The sequence below is a fragment of the Camelina sativa genome, chromosome 15 (assembly GCF_000633955.1).
Source record: "Camelina sativa cultivar DH55 chromosome 15, Cs, whole genome shotgun sequence".
Classification (NCBI taxonomy): domain Eukaryota; kingdom Viridiplantae; phylum Streptophyta; class Magnoliopsida; order Brassicales; family Brassicaceae; genus Camelina; species Camelina sativa.
In genome coordinates, this window is record NC_025699.1 from 19,198,486 (window position 1) to 19,219,222 (window position 20,737).

Consider the following 20,737-nt stretch of genomic DNA (forward strand, 5'->3'; position numbering starts at 1 on the left):
AAAATAAAATAAATAATGGTTTTTTTTTATATTTTTGATTACATTTAAGCAGAAAATAATTTTTTTTTGGCTAAGTATCACCCGCTTTTTGTGGTTTTTGGTTCCGACTCCCAAATTTAGATTCCCGCTTAGTCATTTTTAGGTTTAGCGTTTTTATAACGCTATTATATAGTCTCATTTTTTTTATATTATCAATGATAGCATTTACGAAAACAACGCTATGCTTTTCTGCTATCAATGCTAATATTTCTTGTAGTGTTTAAAAGAATTGATTTGGCCATCTATGTCACCAATGTACACTTATCTTTTCTATCAAAGGTACTGAGAGAATTCCAGAGTTAAGCGGACTTGCAGAAAAGTTTAAAAGAATTGATTTGGCCACCTATGTCACCAATGTACACTTATCTTTTCTATCAAAGGTACTGAGAGAATTCCAGAGTTAAGCGTGCTTGAGCTGGAGTAGTTTCAGGATTGGTGACCTTCCGGGAAGTGGTTGTTGGAACTGTGCTAGTGAGGAAAAAGCACAAAGAAAGATCATGTGGTGATTTCTAGGGACAGGAAACAACTTTTTAAAACCTCCCGGACGTAGCAAATTACAATCATCGAATCAATCTCTCTAAACTCAGCATGGGACACCTTGAAACCAAATGGGCTAAGGGATAGCAATAACCAATGGTCACATAAATAAACTTTAAAGTAGTGTGGGGCATGTGCCCCACCCCATGACACTGTAGATCTGCCCCTGGCATGGGATATCCTATAGGTTTATTACGAGGGAACGACAAAAGTGCAGAGCTCAAGAAAAGATATGCTAGCTTCTAGGTTTAAAAATCTTAAAATGGAAGAACATGAGTCTACTTCTGATTTCAGTTCAAAATTAAGTAGTTTAGCACAAGAATTAGTAACACTAGGAAAGAAGTACAAGGATCAAAAACTAGTTAAAAAATTCTTGAGATGCTTACCTACAAGATTTATGGCATACAAGACTGTATCTCATAATACAATAAATCTCAGCTTTGTAGAGGTAGTTGGAATGTTGCAAGCACATGAGATGGAGCTAGAAGGAGTAAAACAGCACAAGGGTTTAGCTCTGACTGTGAGTGAAGATATAACTGAAGCAAGTAATGAAAATCCAGTAAGTTTGCTTGTGCGTAGGTTCGATGGAGCGCTAAGAAGGGTAGAGTAGGGGCAAGGACAGAAAAGGATGACATCTTTTAGAAAAACCACTGAGGATAGTAAAGCTCCCAAGAAAGAAAATATGCAATGTCATGAATGAAAGGGGCTTGGTCACTTTCTTCGAGAATGTCCAACAATCAAACTACAAGAAGCAAAATGTGTGTTATGCAAAGGAACATGACATACTCAAGACGTATGTATGAAAAAATCTAGAAATTGGAAAGAAAAATATTTAGTGAGCATTCAGAATGTATCTGAAGATGAAAGTATAGAAAAAGATCTCTTGAATTTAGTTGCTATGGTAGGGATTACAGAGTTTGCTAATTGAGAAGAAGTGACTCATTCAAAATCAGAAGGTGAGGAGGAACTTGATATCATACAAAGCTACAAGGAAGTACGAAAAACACTCATAACCATAGGAAAAGAAAATCAAGAGCTTATAAAATAAAAGGCACGTCTTGAGGCTCTAGTTATATCTCTGCATAATGAATTAATAGATGAAAAAGAAGATTGCCAAGTATTTTCTAGATCTAATGAAAGAAAAGCTGATTTTATCTGCAAAGGCAGATAAACTTGAAGAAGAACTATGTGCAGAAAAGAAAAAATATGTTGGATTGCAGTCTGAACTTGACCTTCAACGAAGGAAGATTCACATATTTGCAAAAACAAAGCAGCTTGACAAGATTCTAAGCTATGGAAGAACCGAAAAAACTCATCGAGGCTTAGGCTTTACTGAAAACAGAGAGAGCAAGTCAATGTATACTAATTTTGTATCAGCCAAAGTCTGTCAACCATAGTAGACACGTTGGAGACTATACCTGTCAAGTCAATGAGTTGTTACTTCTGTGGAAAGATTGGTCATTTTAGGCGTTATTGTTATAAATTTTGGGAAAAGGTTGATTGAAGCGTCAAGGAAAGTTCTTCTGAAATGGGTTTAGGAGACAAGTTTGGATGAAAAAAAATAATTTATATCAACCAGCATCAATACCTATCTCTAAACTAGGGTTCAGTGTAATATAATCACTTAAGAACATGAAGATTCAGATCTTTGATTTTTTGATAGTGGATGCTCACGACATATGACATGAACCAAAAGCAATTTGCAAGATATTAAGAAACTAAAAAGAGGAAATGTTACTTTTTGTGATGGAAATCATGGAATCATTCAACGAAAAGGCACACCTCAAAATTCAGAACTACCAAAGCTTATCTGATAAGTATCGGTCAGCTATGCGATGAGGGGCTATCAGTATTATTCACTAAGATTGATAACAAAGCCATAGATGATTCAGGAAACATCAAGTTGTATGGAGTAAGATCAGGAAATAATTACTACATGTGGGAAAAATACTCATAAAAGTGTTTCAGTGCTCAGGGAAATATGAATATATGGCATCAATGACTTGATCATATGAATGTGAAATATATGGTAAATGAATATATGGTATCTAGGGAAATATGAATATATGATTTCTAGGAAAATATGAATATATGCCACGACTTAAAGGAGAAGATGGTATGGTATGTGGTCCTTGTAATTAAGGAAAACAAGTCAAGATTTAACACAAAAAGGTTCAAGATTTTCAGTCAAAATCGATATTAGACTTGGTTCATATGTATTTAAAGGGACAAATGCAGGTTGAAAGCATGGCTGGAAAGAAGTATGTGTTTGTATTGGTGGATGATTTCTCAAGATAAACATGGGTGCGATTTATTCGTGAAAAAATCAAATACGGTTGATAGTTTCAGAATTTTGGCACTTCAGCTTTTAAATGAACGTGGAGGTACCAAGAAATTTGAAGTGATCATGGTGGAGAGTTCCAGAATGAATCCATGAAAGAGTTTTGTGAAAAACATGGGATTGCTCATCAGTTTTCAGCGCCAAGAACTCCACAGCAGAATTGTGTGGTAGAAAGAAAGAACAGAACACTTTAGGAGATGGCACGCGCAATGATTCATGGGAATCAAGTTCTTAAAAAAGTCGGGGCAGAAGCGTTAAACAGAACGTGCTACATTGTCAACACAGTATATGTTCATTGAGATACTTCAAAGACACCATATGAATTATGGAAAGGAAAGCCTCCAAATCTGAGCTACTTTCATGTGTTTGGGTGAAAGTGTTATATCTTAAATGACAAAGATTATTTTGGTAAGTTTGATTCAAGAAGTGATGAAGGGATGTTTCTTGGTTATGCTAAAAGCAGTACGACCTTCAGAGTTTACAATAAACGCACAGGCCTGATCATGGAATCAGTTAATATGGTTTTCGATGATCACTCTGTTGCCAAAGGGGTAGATGATGGTTCAGACAGTGATACAGAAACAAAAGCTTCATTTGAATAAGAAAAGAATGACTCTGAATCAGACATATCTAGCATGAAACAGAAAGAAACTCAGCGAGTTCACAAAAATCACTCTGTTTCAAATATCATTGGAGGCATAGATGAAGGAACAAAGACTAGAGGAGTACAAAGTGACTTTAAAAAGATGACTAGTCATTTTGCAACTCTGGAAACAGTGTTCTATGAATGTTTTGTGTCCATGATTGAACGTAAGAATCATTTAGAAGCTATTCTAGATGATTTATAGATAATTGCAATGGAGGAAGAACTAGAGCAGTTTGAAAGGAATGATGTTTGGGAACTGGTTCGTAGACCAACAGAGGTGAATATCATCAGAACTAAATGAATTTTCAAAAACAAAATTGATGAAAATGGAGTGGTTGTTCGCAATAAAGCAAGGTTCGTAGCACAGGGTCACACACAAATTGAAGGAGCAGATTTGAGGAAACATTTGATGTAGTGACAAGACATGAGTCAATATGACTATTCTTAGGTATGGCATGCATACTAAACTTCAAAGTATACCAGATGGATGTAAAAAGTATTTTCTTTAAGGAATTTTACAAGATGAGGTATACGTTGAACAACCAAAAGGTTTTGTAGATCTAGTTAAGCCTGACTATGTTTATAATTTGAAAAAAACTTTTTATGGAATGAAGCAAGCGCCTAGAGCTTGGTATGAAAGGCTGACAAGTTTCTTTATGAAAAATGGTTATAATAGAGGAAGTGTTGACAAGACTTTGTTTGTTTTAGAGCAAGAAATTGACATCATGATAGTTCAGATCCATGTGGATGATATTATTTTGGGAAATACATCTAAGGATTTGTGGAACTTTTTTGTGAAAAGCATGACACAAGAATTTGAGATGACTCTTGTTGGAGAATTAAATTATTTTCTCGGGTTATGGATCACTCAGACGGATCAAGGAACTTTTATCTCTCAGAGTATACTTATGCTAGACAATTACTGAAGATGTTTCAGATGGATAAGTGCAAAGAAGCAAAAACTCTTATGAGTACTTCAGTGAAATTATCAAGGGGTGTTTATGGTAAAGATGTGGATGTCAAGCAGTACAGAGGAATGATTGGAAGTCTGTTGTATCTGACCGCTAGTAGGCCAGATTTATGCTTTAGTGTAGGCATGTGTGCTAGGTATCAATTAAATCCAAAACATTCACATTTAGAAGCAGTCAAGAGGATTATCAAGTATATGAAAGAGACTGTTGATCTTGGTGTTTGGTATTCTAAAGGATCAAACAAGAGTTTGGCTGGATATTGTGATGTTGACTATGCAAGAAGTGTTAGTGATAGAAAAAGCACAAGTGGAGGATGTTTCTTTCTTGGCAATAATCTAATTGCTTGGTTAAGCAAGAACAAAATTCTGCATCTTTTTCTACAGCTGAATCAGAATATATTACAATGGGAAGCTGTTGTACTCAGTTACTATGGATGAAGCAAATGTCAGTATATTATAGAATGGATTCAGGTATGTTGTAAATATACTATGATTACAAGAGTGCAATAGATAATTCAAAGAATCTGGTTCAACATTCAAGAACAAAGCACATTGATGTTAGACATCATTTTATTAGAGAACTCGTTGAAAGAAAAAAATTTTGATTGAGCACGTTGACACCAAAGAATAGCTAGTTGATATATTCACAAAAGATTTGGACTTTAATCGATTAGCCATCTTAAGAAACTCGATTGGAGTGTGTGAGATGTGAATCACATGAGGAGTGATTCAACAGATTATACAAGAAGAATATAAGGGTTTGATAAAAGCGTTTTGATACAGCACAGTATGGTTCAAAATGGTTTATTATGCTGGGTTGAAGAATATGATTGTGGTTTGGAGAAAACCGGAATTGATGCTTAGGATATTCAAAAGATTTTCTTGAGATTTGAGTAAATATTTTTTATTTCGAATTTTCTAAAATTTTCAAAAAATGAATCTTTTGTTAAGATTTGGAAGCAAAAAGTTGGAGAGAAGAGAGATACAAAGTTAAAAAAAAAAAACTTCATCAATTGTCGATTGTGTAACAACCATAGAAACGAAGAAGAAGAAGCAAACAACATGGTGAAGGCCAATGCAATGGTTTAATCCGAGGAACAAAAAGTTCTTAGTCCGCTCGAGGTGATGGCGACAAAATCGACCTCAGCTAATCGATGAGGCAAGTGATGTTGAAGAGGTCCTTCCAAGAATCGTGTCGTATGGATTTGATAGTGAGGATGAATCTTTCAAGGGAGAATCTGAAAAAGATCAAGCCAGTCAAGGGATTGAGAAACCAGAAGAAGAAAACCCTAATGCTGCAGAGGTGGAATCTCTTGGTACTCATGATAAAGGAAAGGGCAAGGAGGTAGCTTTGAACTCTGTACAAGAGCAGTTTGAGCGCAATGATGAGAAACAGAGAAGCAAGAAGCATAAAGCTACTAGATCAGATAAAAAGGAGGCTGCTCCTAAGGCAAAACGGCGAACAACTAAAAAACTAGCACCAGGAATTTTCACTCAAGATCTTGGTTTCAGTCAGATGTCTTTGTTTATAGGGCTGCTCAAACAAGGTACACTAAATTATTTTCTAGAAAGATTACGGCTAAGACAACTTGATATGAATCAAAAGGATGAATGGGGTATTCTGAGTAAAATTGTGAATCTAGGATTAGTCTCGTCTACGCGATTGCTTTCGACTTATGTCAAAGAGATTATATGTGAGTTCTATGCAAACTTGCCTGCTGAAGGATCTAAGGATGGTGTACGAGTATTTGTGCGAGGGCGTTGGTTTGGATTTTCTCGCACGAAGAAGCTGGTAGAAAGGGAGGCACCTATCAGCTTCTTCGTGGGAACAAGGATTTTAACTGGAATGATAAATGTGAAGTCGCCTTTCAATAGCTTAAGATTTATTTGACTAGCCATCCGGTCCTAGTCAAATATGAGGAGGGGGAGACACTATACCTCTACGCTTCTGTTTCCAGTTTGGCAGTAAGCGGAGTGTTAGTCAGAGACAGCAAAGCTCTTAACGTTTCCAAGGTTGGGTACCTGGTTTCGGTGTTGTTAAGAGCTTTGCTGGTATAGAAAATCGGCTTTTGATATAGTTTCTCCCCCTCCTCAAAAGCCGATTTTCTATACCAGCAAAGCTCTTAACGACACCAAAACCAGGTACCCAACCTTGGAAAAACTGTCCTTAGCCATTGTGGTTGCTGCGAGGAAATTTCGACCATACTTCCAGTCACATTCGGTGGTTGTATACACCGATCAGCCACTATGAACTGTCATTCACAGTCCCCTTCAGGCCAGAGGAATAGTGAAGTGGGCAATTGAACTGAGTGAATATGACATCACCGAGCTTTCGCCCGAACTTCAACAGGACATGCCCAAAGAAGAAAATTGGATATTATATGTTGACGAATCATCATCCCAACAAAGATCCGGTGTGAGAATTTTTTTCTGATCTTCGACAGGAGAAATCTTCGAGCAGTCGCTCAAACTCGGTTTTAAGGTATCCAGCATTAAAAGCGAGTATATAACTGACCACTAATAACTAGTAATCTTAAAATCGGAAAATCCAGAAAAAACTGCTATTAATTTGTATCTCGGTAAACCAGCCGGGTTATGATTCACAAAAATCTAAATGATTTTGAGAGTAAATAAAGGGTTTCATTATTTTAGAAGTCGGAATACTTATACGTATCTCAAACGGCGACAAACACAGGATTAAAATCTGTTGCTAAGAACTTTTAATATTTTGTTAGTGTTCTTTTGGTTTTATTTGGATCTAGAAACTTTAATCACTTTATTATTAGAGAAATACTCCTCAATAGCACTAATTTATGTTTTTCTTCCGAAGTTAGCACTTACTCTCAAATATTCCACATTTAGCACAAATTTAATATAATTAAGTACTTTTAATTTAAAAAAACTCTAAAATATCAATATCTTTGATCTCTCTCGTTTTCGCTTTGTTCTCGTCGCCGAAGACCATCTCCGCCGTTCGTTGTCACTGCCTCACCGGAGTCTCCATTTATTCCATCTCAATGGATCCAAGATACCATTGTCTTTGTAGCTTTAAGTTTTGTGTTTGGAAATTTTAGATTGTGAAAGATGGACTCAAATACAACAGTTCATGTGCCGTAAGCTTATGGATTTGCGTTTATCATCAAGCACGAACGTATCCTTCAAAAAAGCAACAGGTGAGTTAGAGTGAGAGTTTAGTTTTACATCTCTTTTTGTCACTTTGATTCAGTTTTGAAATATTGAATGAGAAATTGAGAGTATTTTTTAATGGATTATGTTTGGTTTTGAAATTTCTAACAATGTTTATTCTTTGATGAATCACATGTCCAAAGTGGATGGGTGTTATGCGAAGTCAGCAGATATTAACACCAAAGTTGTTGCATACCAAGTGTTTGTTATAATGTCATTGGGAACAAAGTAGTTGGTAAAAAGTAAGAAAGTTTGTTGTGGTCGTTGATTTTGATGTCTTCAACTCTTCGGTTTGTAGTTCGTCGGTTACAAAGTGGCTTAGTATTGTTGATGAGGCAAAGTATGGTGGTGGTGGTGGAGGATCGTCTGGTTCTAGTTATCCCCGTTTTGAGATTTTTGTATATTTAGGAATAGCTTCCTAAAATTCAAGAACGCATTCCTAAACATTATGTAATGCTTCCTAAATATTATGAAATTCTTCCTAAATTCAAAGAAATAAATTTTTGAATCTTCTATTCATGTGTTGCCTTAATGTATCAAAAATTACTCCACTATAATGAATTTTCTGCACTTAATTGTTTTCAATCATTATGAGATTTATGCATCATCACTTTAAAATGTAATCTTCATATAAAATTTCAACCATTATTTTTATGAAAAAGCATCCTGAATTTCATAGTGTCCTTCTTGAATATTAATGTAACTTTCCAAAATTTGTATAATTGTGTTTCTAAATCTCTATTTTTGTGTGTTTTGCTTCAATGTGTCAAATATTATAGATTGCTCCATTAGTGAGGGGTAATGATTTCATTTTTGTGCATATTCTGATGTTTGGAAATCTAAACATTTTTTATGAAAGTCATCATGAAGTTCAAGAAAATCATTTCTGAATTTCATAGAATTCTTCCCAATTTTCATACAATCTTTCCTGAAATTCATAGAATCCTTCCTGAATTTCATACAATCCTTCTTGAATTTCAAATAATCTTTTCTGAAATCTGAGAACCGAGTGAAGAGAAATCAGAAAAAACCTAAGTGAGTTCAACATGTTAATCGAAACATTCGGTGAATCAAGTAAAGATGGTGAAGTAGCGGATAAAAAGGAACAAGATTCAAAGGAGGAAGAAGAAATTCAACGGAACATGGGGCAAAGAGAGAGAGAGAGAGAGAGAGAGAGAGAGAGAGAGAGAGAGAGAGAGAGAGAGAGAGATATCTAAGTATGGGATGAATCATGTTGGTGGAGACTAAAAAGAAACGAAATAAACTTTAATTTTATGAATAATTTAGATTTTTTTTTCAAAATTGAACATATATAAATTTGTGCTAGTTTTGGAACATTTGAAAATATGTACTAATTGTGGAAGAAAAACTTAAAAGAGTGCTTTATTTTGGTCAATTGCCCTTATTATTATCGTTAAATTTCATATTTTGTGGTCTAAATGTGGTCTAATCTGGTTAATCCAATGATCATCCAGTAACCCGAATGTTAATCTAGCTCACAATCCCATTTAGGTTTAAAAACATTGAAAAATAATGTCAAGAGAAGAAAAAGCAACCTTCCTAGGCCACGAAAAAAGCCTTTTGGGCCGTGAAAGTGACTTTTAAATTTTGTCGGCAACAAAATTGGTTCACTTCACTAGTGTGATACTTTATCTCACTAGTTTACTATTCTTTTTGGAATTTAAAATTTCATGCTCTCTTGGACTTGGTCCGGTTGTCAAATCTTCCACATGACTCCATTATTTATAAGATTTAGGGTGATTTATGCAACTTGTGAGTCTTATTTAAATTTATACATTTTTGATAATTACAAAATTCATATTCATTTGGACTTTAATTAGTGAAAGGACCAACCTTTTTTTTAAAAAAAAAAAATAAAAATAATTATAATATAATAAATAAACAATAGCTAGTGGTCCCATACCCACTAGCCACCTAACCACAATCACAACCAACAGCGGAATAATAATACCAATAAATTTCCAATAATAACAAATATTACAACATACTCCATATCCAATAACCAACCATCAAAAAACATGAAACCAGCAACCTAACAATGTTTCTAATGATCCAACTCTAGCAACCTAGCAATGCCAGACAGCATCAAACCGAGTTCCTAGAACATCCTCCTCTTCATTGCCTTGATTCCACGATCACACTTTGCCTTTACCTGCACCACAAACACATATTGCAATGCATGTGTATTTTATAAACACTCAGTAATGCAATCCTCCCATCTACTGGGCTATACACACAAGCAATAGAGTCATCTCTAACCATCAACAACAAGCAACAAACAACAATAAACAAACCAGGACTCTGCATCGACCGACACCAAAATGCATCGACCGACACCAAATGGAGGTTGCGTCGACCGATGCTTCCAATGCATCGACCGACGCTCCCAATGCATCGACCGACGCATGCTCGACATAATACGAAAACCCTAGAGTTTACGCGCCATCCTCGCATCTGCGCGTCAAACGTCCTGGACACTGGCAAACCCACCACGAAATCCATAGTAATCATATCCCACTTCCACTCAGGAATGGGTAAACTCTTCAGCAAACCGCCAGAAACCTGATGCTCAACCTTCACTAGCTGACACACATCGCACCTCGAGACCCCACTAGCTACATCCTTCTTCATCCCGACCTAGTGATAGTATCTCTTGAGATCACGGTACATCTTAGTCGCTCCTGGATGAATAGAAAATCTGCTCGCATGAGCCTCTCGCAGGATCTCTTGTCTGAACTCCTCATCCTTGGGCACACAAACCCGACCGTGCACTAAGATAGTACCATTATCTGAGACCTGATACTCTGAATCCAATCCTTTAAGGCATTCACCAGCCCCAAATCCTTCTCCTGAGCCAACCGCACCCTACTCAGAAGATCTGCTATATCCACTGCTTCCAAACCCAATGGTTCCTGTGAAACAGCACACAAGCTCAAAGCACTGATCTCTCCTACCAGAGACTCCATCTCCTGCTCCTGAGCCGAAGCTACCCTCTTCCGACTCAGAGCATCTGCAACCATGTTAGCCTTACAAGGGTGATAAGCTATCTCCAAATCATAATCCGCCACAAGCTCCATCCACCGCCTCTGTCTCAAATTCAGCTCAGGCTGAGTGAATATATACTTCAGGCTCCTATGATCTGTAAACACCTCTACCTTTGCACCACAAAGATTTGATCTCCAAATCTTCAGGGCAAAAACTACAGCAGCCATCTCCAAATCATGAGTAGGATAGTTGCCCTCATGCTTCCGCAACTGCCACGAAGCATAGGCAATCACCTTCCCATGCTGCATCAATACACACCCCAAACCAACTCTAGATGTATGAGTATAAACCACATAGGGTTCTCCCTGCTCAGGCAAAGCCAACACTGGCGTAGTAGTCAACATCTCCTTAAGGCTTTCAAAGCCCTCCTCACACTCCTTTGACCAAACAAAAGGAACATCCATTCCTATCAACTTAGTCATAGGACGTGCTCTACTTGCAAATCTCTGCACAAACCTCCTGTAGTAACCTGCCAACCCAAGGAAACTCCTGATCTCTGTGGCATTCTGCGGTCTAGGCCAATCCCTGATAGCATGAATCTTCTCCGGATCCACAGAAACCCCCTCTGCAGAACCAATATGACCCAGAAAACCCATCTCACGCTGCCAAAAACTACACTTGCTCAACTTGGCAAACAATTTTTGCTCTCGCAGCTTCTCCAGAACTGCCCTCAAATGAACTGTATGCTCCTCAGGACTCTTAGAATAAACCAGAATATCGTCGATGAAAATGATGACAGACACGTCCAGAAACTCCTGAAAGACGCTGTTCATCAATCTCATAAACGCTGCTGGCGCGTTGGTCAACCCAAAAGGCATCACCACAAACTCATAATGCCCATACCTCGTCGTGAAAGTAGTCTTCCTCACATCTGCCTCATCTATCGGTATCTGACGATAACCCGACGCCATATCTACCTTAGAGAACCGAGTAGCACCCCTCAACTGATCCAACAACTCATCAATCCTGGGAAGAGGGTACTTGTTCTTCACTATAACCCGGTTCAAACCCCGATAATCAATGCACAACCTGAAACTCTCATCCTTCTTCTTGACAAACAACACCGGTGCTCCTCACGGTGATACGATAGGACAGATGAATCCCTTACTCAACAAATCCTCTAGCTGCTTCTTCAGCTCTGCCATCTCTGCTGGAGCCATTCTGTAAGGAGCCTTGGATAACGGTGTCGTCCCCGGTTCTAGTTCAATGGTAAAGGAATCCGACCGAGATGGTGGGAATCCCTGCAAAGACTGAAACACATCCTCAAACTTCTCCACTACTGGAATACTGCTAACCGTAGACTTCCCCACTGACTCTGGCATAGATATAGTAACCAAATAAGCCTCACGGTCCTTCTCGATCATCTTCCCAGCCTGAATGGCTGAGATCACGAGACTCCCGGAAGTCGGTCTAATCTTCTGAAAAACCAACTTCCCTCCTGGACGCTCAAACTCCACTCAACCCCGATAGCAATCCAAATGCACCATATGCCGATGCAACCAATCTATCCCGAGAATAACATCATATAACTCCACTGGACTGATAAGCAAAACCACTGGCCATGACTCTCCTGCGATCTGAATATCAATTCCTCTAGATCGTCCAATAACTCTCAGGAAATTGCCTCCCGCAACTCTGACAACTCCTGTACGATCCCTGGGATCCCTACTGATTCTCGCACTCTATGCACACTCCGGAGTAATGAAGCTGTGAGAAGCTCCAAAATCAAACATAACATGAGACTTAAACCCACCCACCAACAAGGTCCCTACACAAACCTAATGTGTTGAGAACCTAACACTTTATCGCAGGAAAAACATAAAATCTGAACCTACTAAAATTCACAAAGTTTAAGTACCAGAAGTTATACCTGTGATTGCCCCGGCACTGGTTCCACCAGTGTCTGCTGTCGTGTAAACCCGTGGCGCCTGCTCAATCTGTGCCACCTGCTAACTTCCAGGCTGCACCTGCTGCAACGCTGCCATTGCTGTCGGCTGCAACTTGGGACAAAAAGGCCTGATGTGCCCTGTCTCCCTACAATGATAACATACCCGAGGCCCTGCCGTCGGATCACTCCTCTTGGGACAACTAGCAACCTTGTGATCCTTGCTCCCACACTTGAAGCAACTCGCACCACTCTGCGTCTGCGTAGCCTCCCACCTCCTCTTAGTTCCCTGTACAGGCCTACCACCCCTGCTAGAACCACCCTGCTGCTGAGCCTTACTAGACTGAACTGCTGGACTAGCCACCACTGACTGTGGCCGGATATCCTCCTCAATCTCTGCAACAGTCTCAACCAGCTCTGCACGCGTAGCATAACTCCGCCCTCTACAGTGAACTTTAAATCATCACGTAGAGCCATAAAAAATCTCCTGATCTTAGCCTCTTAGGGCTCCATAGCCTGACCCCGATAACATAGAAGTCGATTGAACTCCAAGTCCAGCTCCCGCACTGACCGTGTCCCCTGAGACAATTGATGGAACTGCACCTCCAACCGATCCAATGCCTCTCTAGGATAATACTTGCGGTTGAACTCCAAGACAAAGTCAGCCCAAGTCATCTTCCGCTGCACTCTCCTAGCAGCCACTGTTCTCCACCACAACTCAGCATCACCTCTCAAATGGTAGACCCCTATGTCCACCCAAAACTCCTCAGGACATCTCAGAGTATGGAAGTTACGTTCCACACTCGTCCTCCACACATCCGCAACAGTAGGATCTGTACCACCAGAAAACTTCCCAGTGAAAAGACCCCTCATCTCTTTGAGCATAGACAAATAACGTCCATGAACTCCCACATCTGCAGCCACTGGCTGCCGCTCCTCCGCCACCACTGGTGGAACTACCTGAGCCTGAACCGGTACCACTGATGGTAACCGCTCCAACACCTGTGCTAGCATATCCACAACGTCAGTACCAGGGACTCCTCTCGCTGGAACTCCCACACCTGGAGCCCTAGCATCCTCAGCCACTGGAGCATCAACACCGCCCCCTCCGGCCACACTTACTGAATCCCCCGGAACATCCTGCGACTCGCCAACACCCTCAGCTGTGACACTCTGATCCTCGGTCTCACTAACCTCTGGGACTCTGCCCCTACCACGACCACGTCCGCGTCCACGACCACGTCCGCGTCCACGACCACGACCAGCAACAGCACCATCTCTAGCCATATGCACTACCATGAACAGAAGACTAAGCAAACAATTTCTATTATAACACAGAAACATAAACTCACCGTGGAATCACACAGTCGGCTCGAAGAGGATGTCCTAGGACTCCATGCCACACACAATTGACTAACTCACATAATCAATCAAGACATGCAATACCAAACATCACAACAGAAACCTAGTGAACCCAAACCTAGAACCTTAAAGGCTCTGATACCAGAATGAAAGGACCAACCTTTTAAAAAAAAAAAAATAATAAATAATAATTATAATATAATAAATAAACAACAGCTAGTGGTCCCATACCCACTTGCCACCTAACCACAATCACAACCAACAGCGGAATAACAATACCAATAAATTTCCAATAATAACCAATATTATAACATACTCCATATCCAATAACCAACCATCAGAAAACATGAAACCAGCAACCTAACAATGTTTCTAATGACCCAACTCTAACAACCTAGCAATGCCAGACAGCATCAAACCGAGTTCCTAGAACATCCTCCTCTTCATTGCCTTGATTACACGATCACACTTTGCCTTTACCTGCACCACAAACACATATTGCAATGCATGTGAATTTTATAAACACTCAGTAATGCAATCCTCCCATCTACTGGGCTATACACACAAGCAATAGAGTCATCTCTAACCATCAACAACAATCAACAAACCACAATAAACAAACCATGACTCTGCATCGACCGACACCAAAATGCATCGACCGACACCAAAATGCATCGACCGACACCAAAATGCATCGACCGACACCAAATGGAGTGCAACGACCGACGCAAGATCTGCGTTGACCGATGCAAAGTTAACTTGCATCTACCGATGCTCCCAATGCATCGACGACGCATACTCGACATAACACGAAAACCCTAGAGTTAACGCGCCGTCCTCGCATCTGCATCGACCGACGCACAAAGTGCGTCGACTGATGCAATGCCGAGCATCGTTTTCCTCCGAAGCTTCTCGCCGGATCTTCGTTCCTACAACCACAAAATTCGATCCCAAGCAACAAGAAATCTTCCTAACGACCATAACAACGATCTAACAAGTCTAACAACACACAACAAGCAAATTAGAGAGTTCTTTAGCTTAGATAAGCCATGGTCCTGCACTTAGCTTTGCCAAGACAAATCTGAACCAAAACACCAGAAGAAAACGCTTCTAGAAAGCTCCTACCACGATCCCAGCTACAAATCTCAACAGGAACAGCCTCATATCTCCATAATTTCTCAAGAACGCTCAAGAACAGTTTTCTCTCTTTTCTTTCTCTCAAAATCGGCTACCCACGACTAATGAGACAAAAGAACGATTTCAGGGTTTTCCTTTCCATTTGCCCAAAACGCAGTGTTTAACTTAAGTCAAAATGCAGAAACTTGAACCTGCATCGACCGATGCAATATCTGCATGGACCGATGCAACTCCCAAACCGGGATTTTGGTTCACGGATGTTACAATTAGCATATATATCATGCAATCAGCTCTGTCTTGGCAAGTCGAACTCGAGTTCTTATATTTTATTGGCATGACCAGTTGCTTACCTCGTTTGTCATCTGGAACAGACCGATGTATTAGAGTGACAATTACCAGCTGTTTTTCTTTTTTTTAAATTCCAAAGTCGCTTATCATAATTTTAAACATTATGAGGATGCCTCGGGACCTACTACACGAGGATGCCTTCACGTAGACTTGTCTAAGGCCTATGATAGTTTGAATTGGCAATTTCTTCTCAATATCCTGCTTGCAATTGATCTCCCGCCTCAATTCATTGGATGGATCGAGGAGTGCTTCACAACTCCGACTTATAGCATTGCTTTTAACGGGGAGCTTATTGGTTATTCCCTGGGAGGAAAGGTCTCAAGCAAGGAGATCCTATCTCTTCCTTACTTTTTGTTCTCGCTATGGATGTTTTGGCAAAACAGTTGGATAAAGGAGTAATGCAGAATGTCTTTGGAATCCATCCTATGTGCTCAGCGCCTATCATTACGCATCTGAGTTTTGCAGATGATATACTCATCTTCTTCGATGGTTCAAAATCCTCCCTGCTGGTATCTTACAAATACTGGATGATTTTAAGAGTGCTTCAGGTCTCGGCATTAATAGACAGAAGTCAGCGCTTTTCTTGGATGGAGGCGAATCCCAGGAACATCAAGATATTGCGGATTTAGTGGGTGTTCAGCAAGGCTCTTTCCCAGTCAGGTACCTTGGAGTCCCGTTGACATCCAGAAAACTCCGCAAACAAGATTACCAGCTTCTTATAGACCGGATCCGCAAGCGCTTCTGTGCTTGGAATGTCAAGTTCTTATCCTTTGCGGGATGTCTTCAGCTCCTCCACTCTGTAATATACTCTATCATTACTTTCTGGGCCTCCATTTTCATCCTACCCAATCAATGTATGGAAAAAATAGAAAGTATGTGCAGTGCTTTTCTATGGGGAGGTGCTCTGAACTCAGCTAGAGGAGCAAAGGTTTCTTAGGATTTTGTGTGTACTTCCAAGGAGAGTGGAGGGTTAGGTATGAGGAGACTCACTCACTGGAATAAGGTTCTGGCACTAAAGCTAATCTGGATGATTTTTACTATTGGAGGTTCACTCTGGGTTGCTTGGGTCAGGAGAAATTTGATTGGTTCTCGCTGTTTTTGGGACTTGGATGCCAATGCCTCGGGTAGTTGGACATGGAGAAGCCTATGCAAACTCTGTCCCCTAGCCAAATATTTTCTAATATGTCGAGTGTCTTCAGGTATCACTTGTAGCTTCTGGTCGGATAACTGGACTGATCTTGGTCCTCTGTTGGAAATCACTGGTGAACAAGGTCCAGGGTTACAGTTCTTGCCAGAAATGCGACAGTAGCGGATGCCATCCGCAATGGTTACTGGTGGATATCTCACTCGCGTAGCAGGAATCCCATCATCACTCTTTTGAAACAATGCCTTCCCTCTCCTTTTGTCGTTGACTTAGAAGAGGAGGCTGAAGACGATACCTACATGTGGAAAATTGGTAATGCTGATCCCACTAACCACTTCTCCACAGCAAAAACATGGGATTCTTTATACCCATCTGCTCCCAAGGTTGAATGGTTTGATGCGGTATGGTTCAAAGGTCGTATACCAAAGCATGCATTCATATCTTGGGTGAATTCAAGGAATAGACTTCACACTCGGGATAGACTCATTCGATGGGGTTTAAATGACCCATCTATATGCTTACTATGCGGTATTGAGGATGAAACGAGGCAACATTTGTTCTTCGATTGTTCTTATGCTGCAGAGGTCTGGAATTTCTTCACCACAAGGGCTAGAGTTGCAGCCCCTACTCTGTTTGAAGCTAGAGCAAGATGGCTCAAGAAGCCTACTCGCGACACGAACATCACTCTCATCCTTCGCCTCACTTACGAAGCATCTGTTTACATTATCTGGAAGGAGCGTAACTCAAGACTTCACAATGCAATCTCTCGCCCAGCTTCAGTCCTAATCCAAGAGATCAAGACCATCCTTCGCTGCCATCTGGATCCCCTATCCAGAGCTCAAAGACGAATCGATCCTTCCCAGTCTTTCCTTGTAACTTGGTTTGGAGTGTTTAACTAGTCTCATTGTTGTATTTTAATTATGTCATAGGTGTTGCTCTTATAGGAGGCACCTCCACTTGTATTGCCGATATCCCCTTTGAAGAAGATGAATGAAAAGGTATGAGTTAAAAAAAAAAAAATTTAAACATTAATTTGTGTAGCTACATGACTACACTTAGTGACTTGGATAACACTTAGGTAATGGATAGAAGTTTTTTTATTGCAGTCGGCTTGAATTAACGATAGCCAAGTCAAAAGTTCCAATAGAATATTCGTATTACCGATGGCCAAGCAAAACTTTTGTACCCTCGAAAAGTAGTTTCTACGTAGTAGAAGTACTCTGCTTGATGCAATCATGCTATACTTACTCTTGTTCAGTGCATTTAGATTTTTCTTTATCTCTCTGTCGGTAGAATTTTGAAGAAGGATCCTTAACGAGTATCCATAGTGGATGACTATTCTGTCCAAAAAATAATCTGATATGATAATAATGTTCCAGTAAAGGAATTTTATGTGCTTAGAAAAATATTTTTAAAACTAGTGGAGTTGTCATTTACATTGATTCAAATATAGTTACAATTACAATGAATCCAACAAAGAACCATAAAGGGCCCGACGTAACACGTATAGATACTTTGATACTTATCTCCTAATAATTACTACTTTGTTTATATTGTGATAACTTTCTTTAACTTCTACTTTTTGGATAAAACTATTGCCTTCTTTTTATCCGACTGCGTTGTAGTTTTTTTACTTTTCTCGTTTGCTGCCCTCCTCACTTTCTATAAATAGAGGGCATGCATCGTAACATTTTATTCATCACTTGTTTTAGCATACTAAGAGTTATATAATAAGAAGTTGAAAAAATGGCTTCCAAGGCATTGATTCTGTTGGGTCTCTTCGCAGTTCTTCTCGGCAGTCGGGTACGTAAAGATATTTTATACATTTCGGTCTACTTTTAGAAAAAGAATCAATATATGTTCGTGAGGCTGATCAAACTTGAACTAACGTACTATCATTTGTTAAATTTATCCAATTATTTTGTGATTTTGTCCGTTACATTTTGTGGACTACTAAATGCAAGACTGACTTCACTTAAGTGACATGAATGGAGTCATGTACGTACCATTTAGAATTACTGTGAAATTGATGTTTAGAAACTGTATATTCAATGTTGCAAATACTAATTTATAAAACTAGAGACCCGAAATTATGGATTTAATTATATCTATGTCTTTAAAGCAAAAATACAACATTGAAATCAGTAAGAGGAATGCACATGTGCACGTGTTTAACAATATCTTTGAAATAATGTTATTTTGGGCAGACATGGTGAAGCCGGAGAGTGAAGAAACAGTTCAACCTGAAGGTTATGGCGGTCACGGAGGAGGAGGCGGAGGACACTACGGAGGAGGAGGAGGCGGAGGACATTACGGAGGAGGAGGAGGCCACGGACATGGAGGAGGAGGCCACGGACTTGACGGATACAACGGAGGACATGGTGGACACGGAGGAGGATACAACGGAGGAGGAGGTCACGGAGGAGGAGGATACAGCGGAGGAGGAGGCCACGGAGGTGGAGGACACCACGGAGGAGGAGGCCACGGGCTTAACGAACCTGTTCAGACTAAGCCCGGTGTTTAAAACTCTATAACACTATAATATTTTCATCACCATGCATGCATGGTTCCACTGATATATACACTTATATGTGTGTATGACTATAAATAAACCATGGTGAGTTTGTAATGCAGTCCCTTCAGAAATTTTGGAATAATGTTTCATAATATTAATTAGTTTCATTTATAAACCATGGTGAGTTTGAGGGGAAAAAAAAAAAACCATGGTGTGTCCTTTCACACACAAAAAAAAAAATTCGTTTCTAGGTCAAATTACTCTCTTTCGGTTTTCTTCTGTCATGGAGTTATTATTCCGTTAAGAGTGGCGAATGGAGTTATTAGTCTTAGTGTTGGAGAACAAAAAAATGGACCCGACCATTTTTTTTTTAAATAAATAATAATAATAATAATAATAATAATAATAAGTAAACTACAACTAGTGGTCTCATATCCACTAGCCATCTAACCACAATCACAATCAGAAAATATCCAATACTAATATCTAATAAATATCCAATGATAATCCAATAGTTATAACATAAACAATATCCAAAATTCAACCAACATGAATTATAGAACCAGCAACCTAACAATGTTTCTAATAATCTAACTCTAACAAGTTAGCAATGCCAGACAACAACCAGTCGAGTCCCTAGAACATCCTCCTCTTCAATGCCTTGATTCCACGATCACACTTTGCCTTTACTTGCACCACAAACACAAATTGCAATGCCTGAGTATTTTATAAATACTCAGTAAGTCAATCCTCTCACCTACTGTGCTATACATACACACAAGCAATAGAGACATCTCTAACCATCAATCAACAATAACAAACCAGGACTCTGCATCGACCGACACCAAACATGCATCAACCGACACCAGTTGGGATTGCGTCGACCGATGCATGATATGCATCGACCGATGAAAGGTTCACTTGCGTCGACCGATACTCCCATTGCATCGACCGATGCATGCTCGACATAGCATGAAAACCCTAGGTTTTACGCGCCATCCTTGCACTTGCATTGATCGACGCACAAAGTGCGTCAACCGATGCACATGCCGAGCATCGTTTTTCTCGAAGCTTCTCGCCGGATCTTCGTTCCTACAACTACAAAACTCGATCCCAACCCGCAAGAAAGCTTCCTAACTTCCCAAATAACAAGCCTAACAACACATGACAAGCAAATCAGAGAGATCTCCAGCTTAGATAAACCATGGTCATGCACTTACCTTTGCTAAGACGATTCTGAACCTCAAACAAGCAAGAAAACACTTCCAGGAAGCTCCTATCCCTAACCAGGTTATGGCAGTACTAGGATAACTACAGTTCCCCAAGAGTCGCGAACAAACAATTCTGAACACATCTGGGTCCTATCCCTAACCAGGTTTCTTTACCGTGGCTCGCGTAAAACAACACAATGTCCTACCAACCACATATCCCTTCACTGGAATACCTCATGACCACAAAAGGATCATATACATGCCACAAGGGCCGCCACAAAGGCCAAACAAATGTCCTAAACAGGACCGCCACCAAGGCCAAACAAATGTTCTAAACAGGACTGCCACCA

At 39.8% G+C, this 20,737-nt stretch overlaps 1 protein-coding gene across 1 annotated transcript; it reads left to right on the forward strand.

Annotated features, from left to right (window-relative positions):
* On the forward strand, positions 18,358–19,433 carry LOC104747187 (glycine-rich cell wall structural protein-like). Its single transcript, XM_010468770.1, has 2 exons — positions 18,358–18,464; positions 18,869–19,433. The coding sequence occupies exon 2, from the start codon at positions 18,871–18,873 to the stop codon at positions 19,183–19,185; it is 315 nt and encodes a 104-aa protein (XP_010467072.1). The 5' UTR covers positions 18,358–18,464; positions 18,869–18,870; the 3' UTR covers positions 19,186–19,433.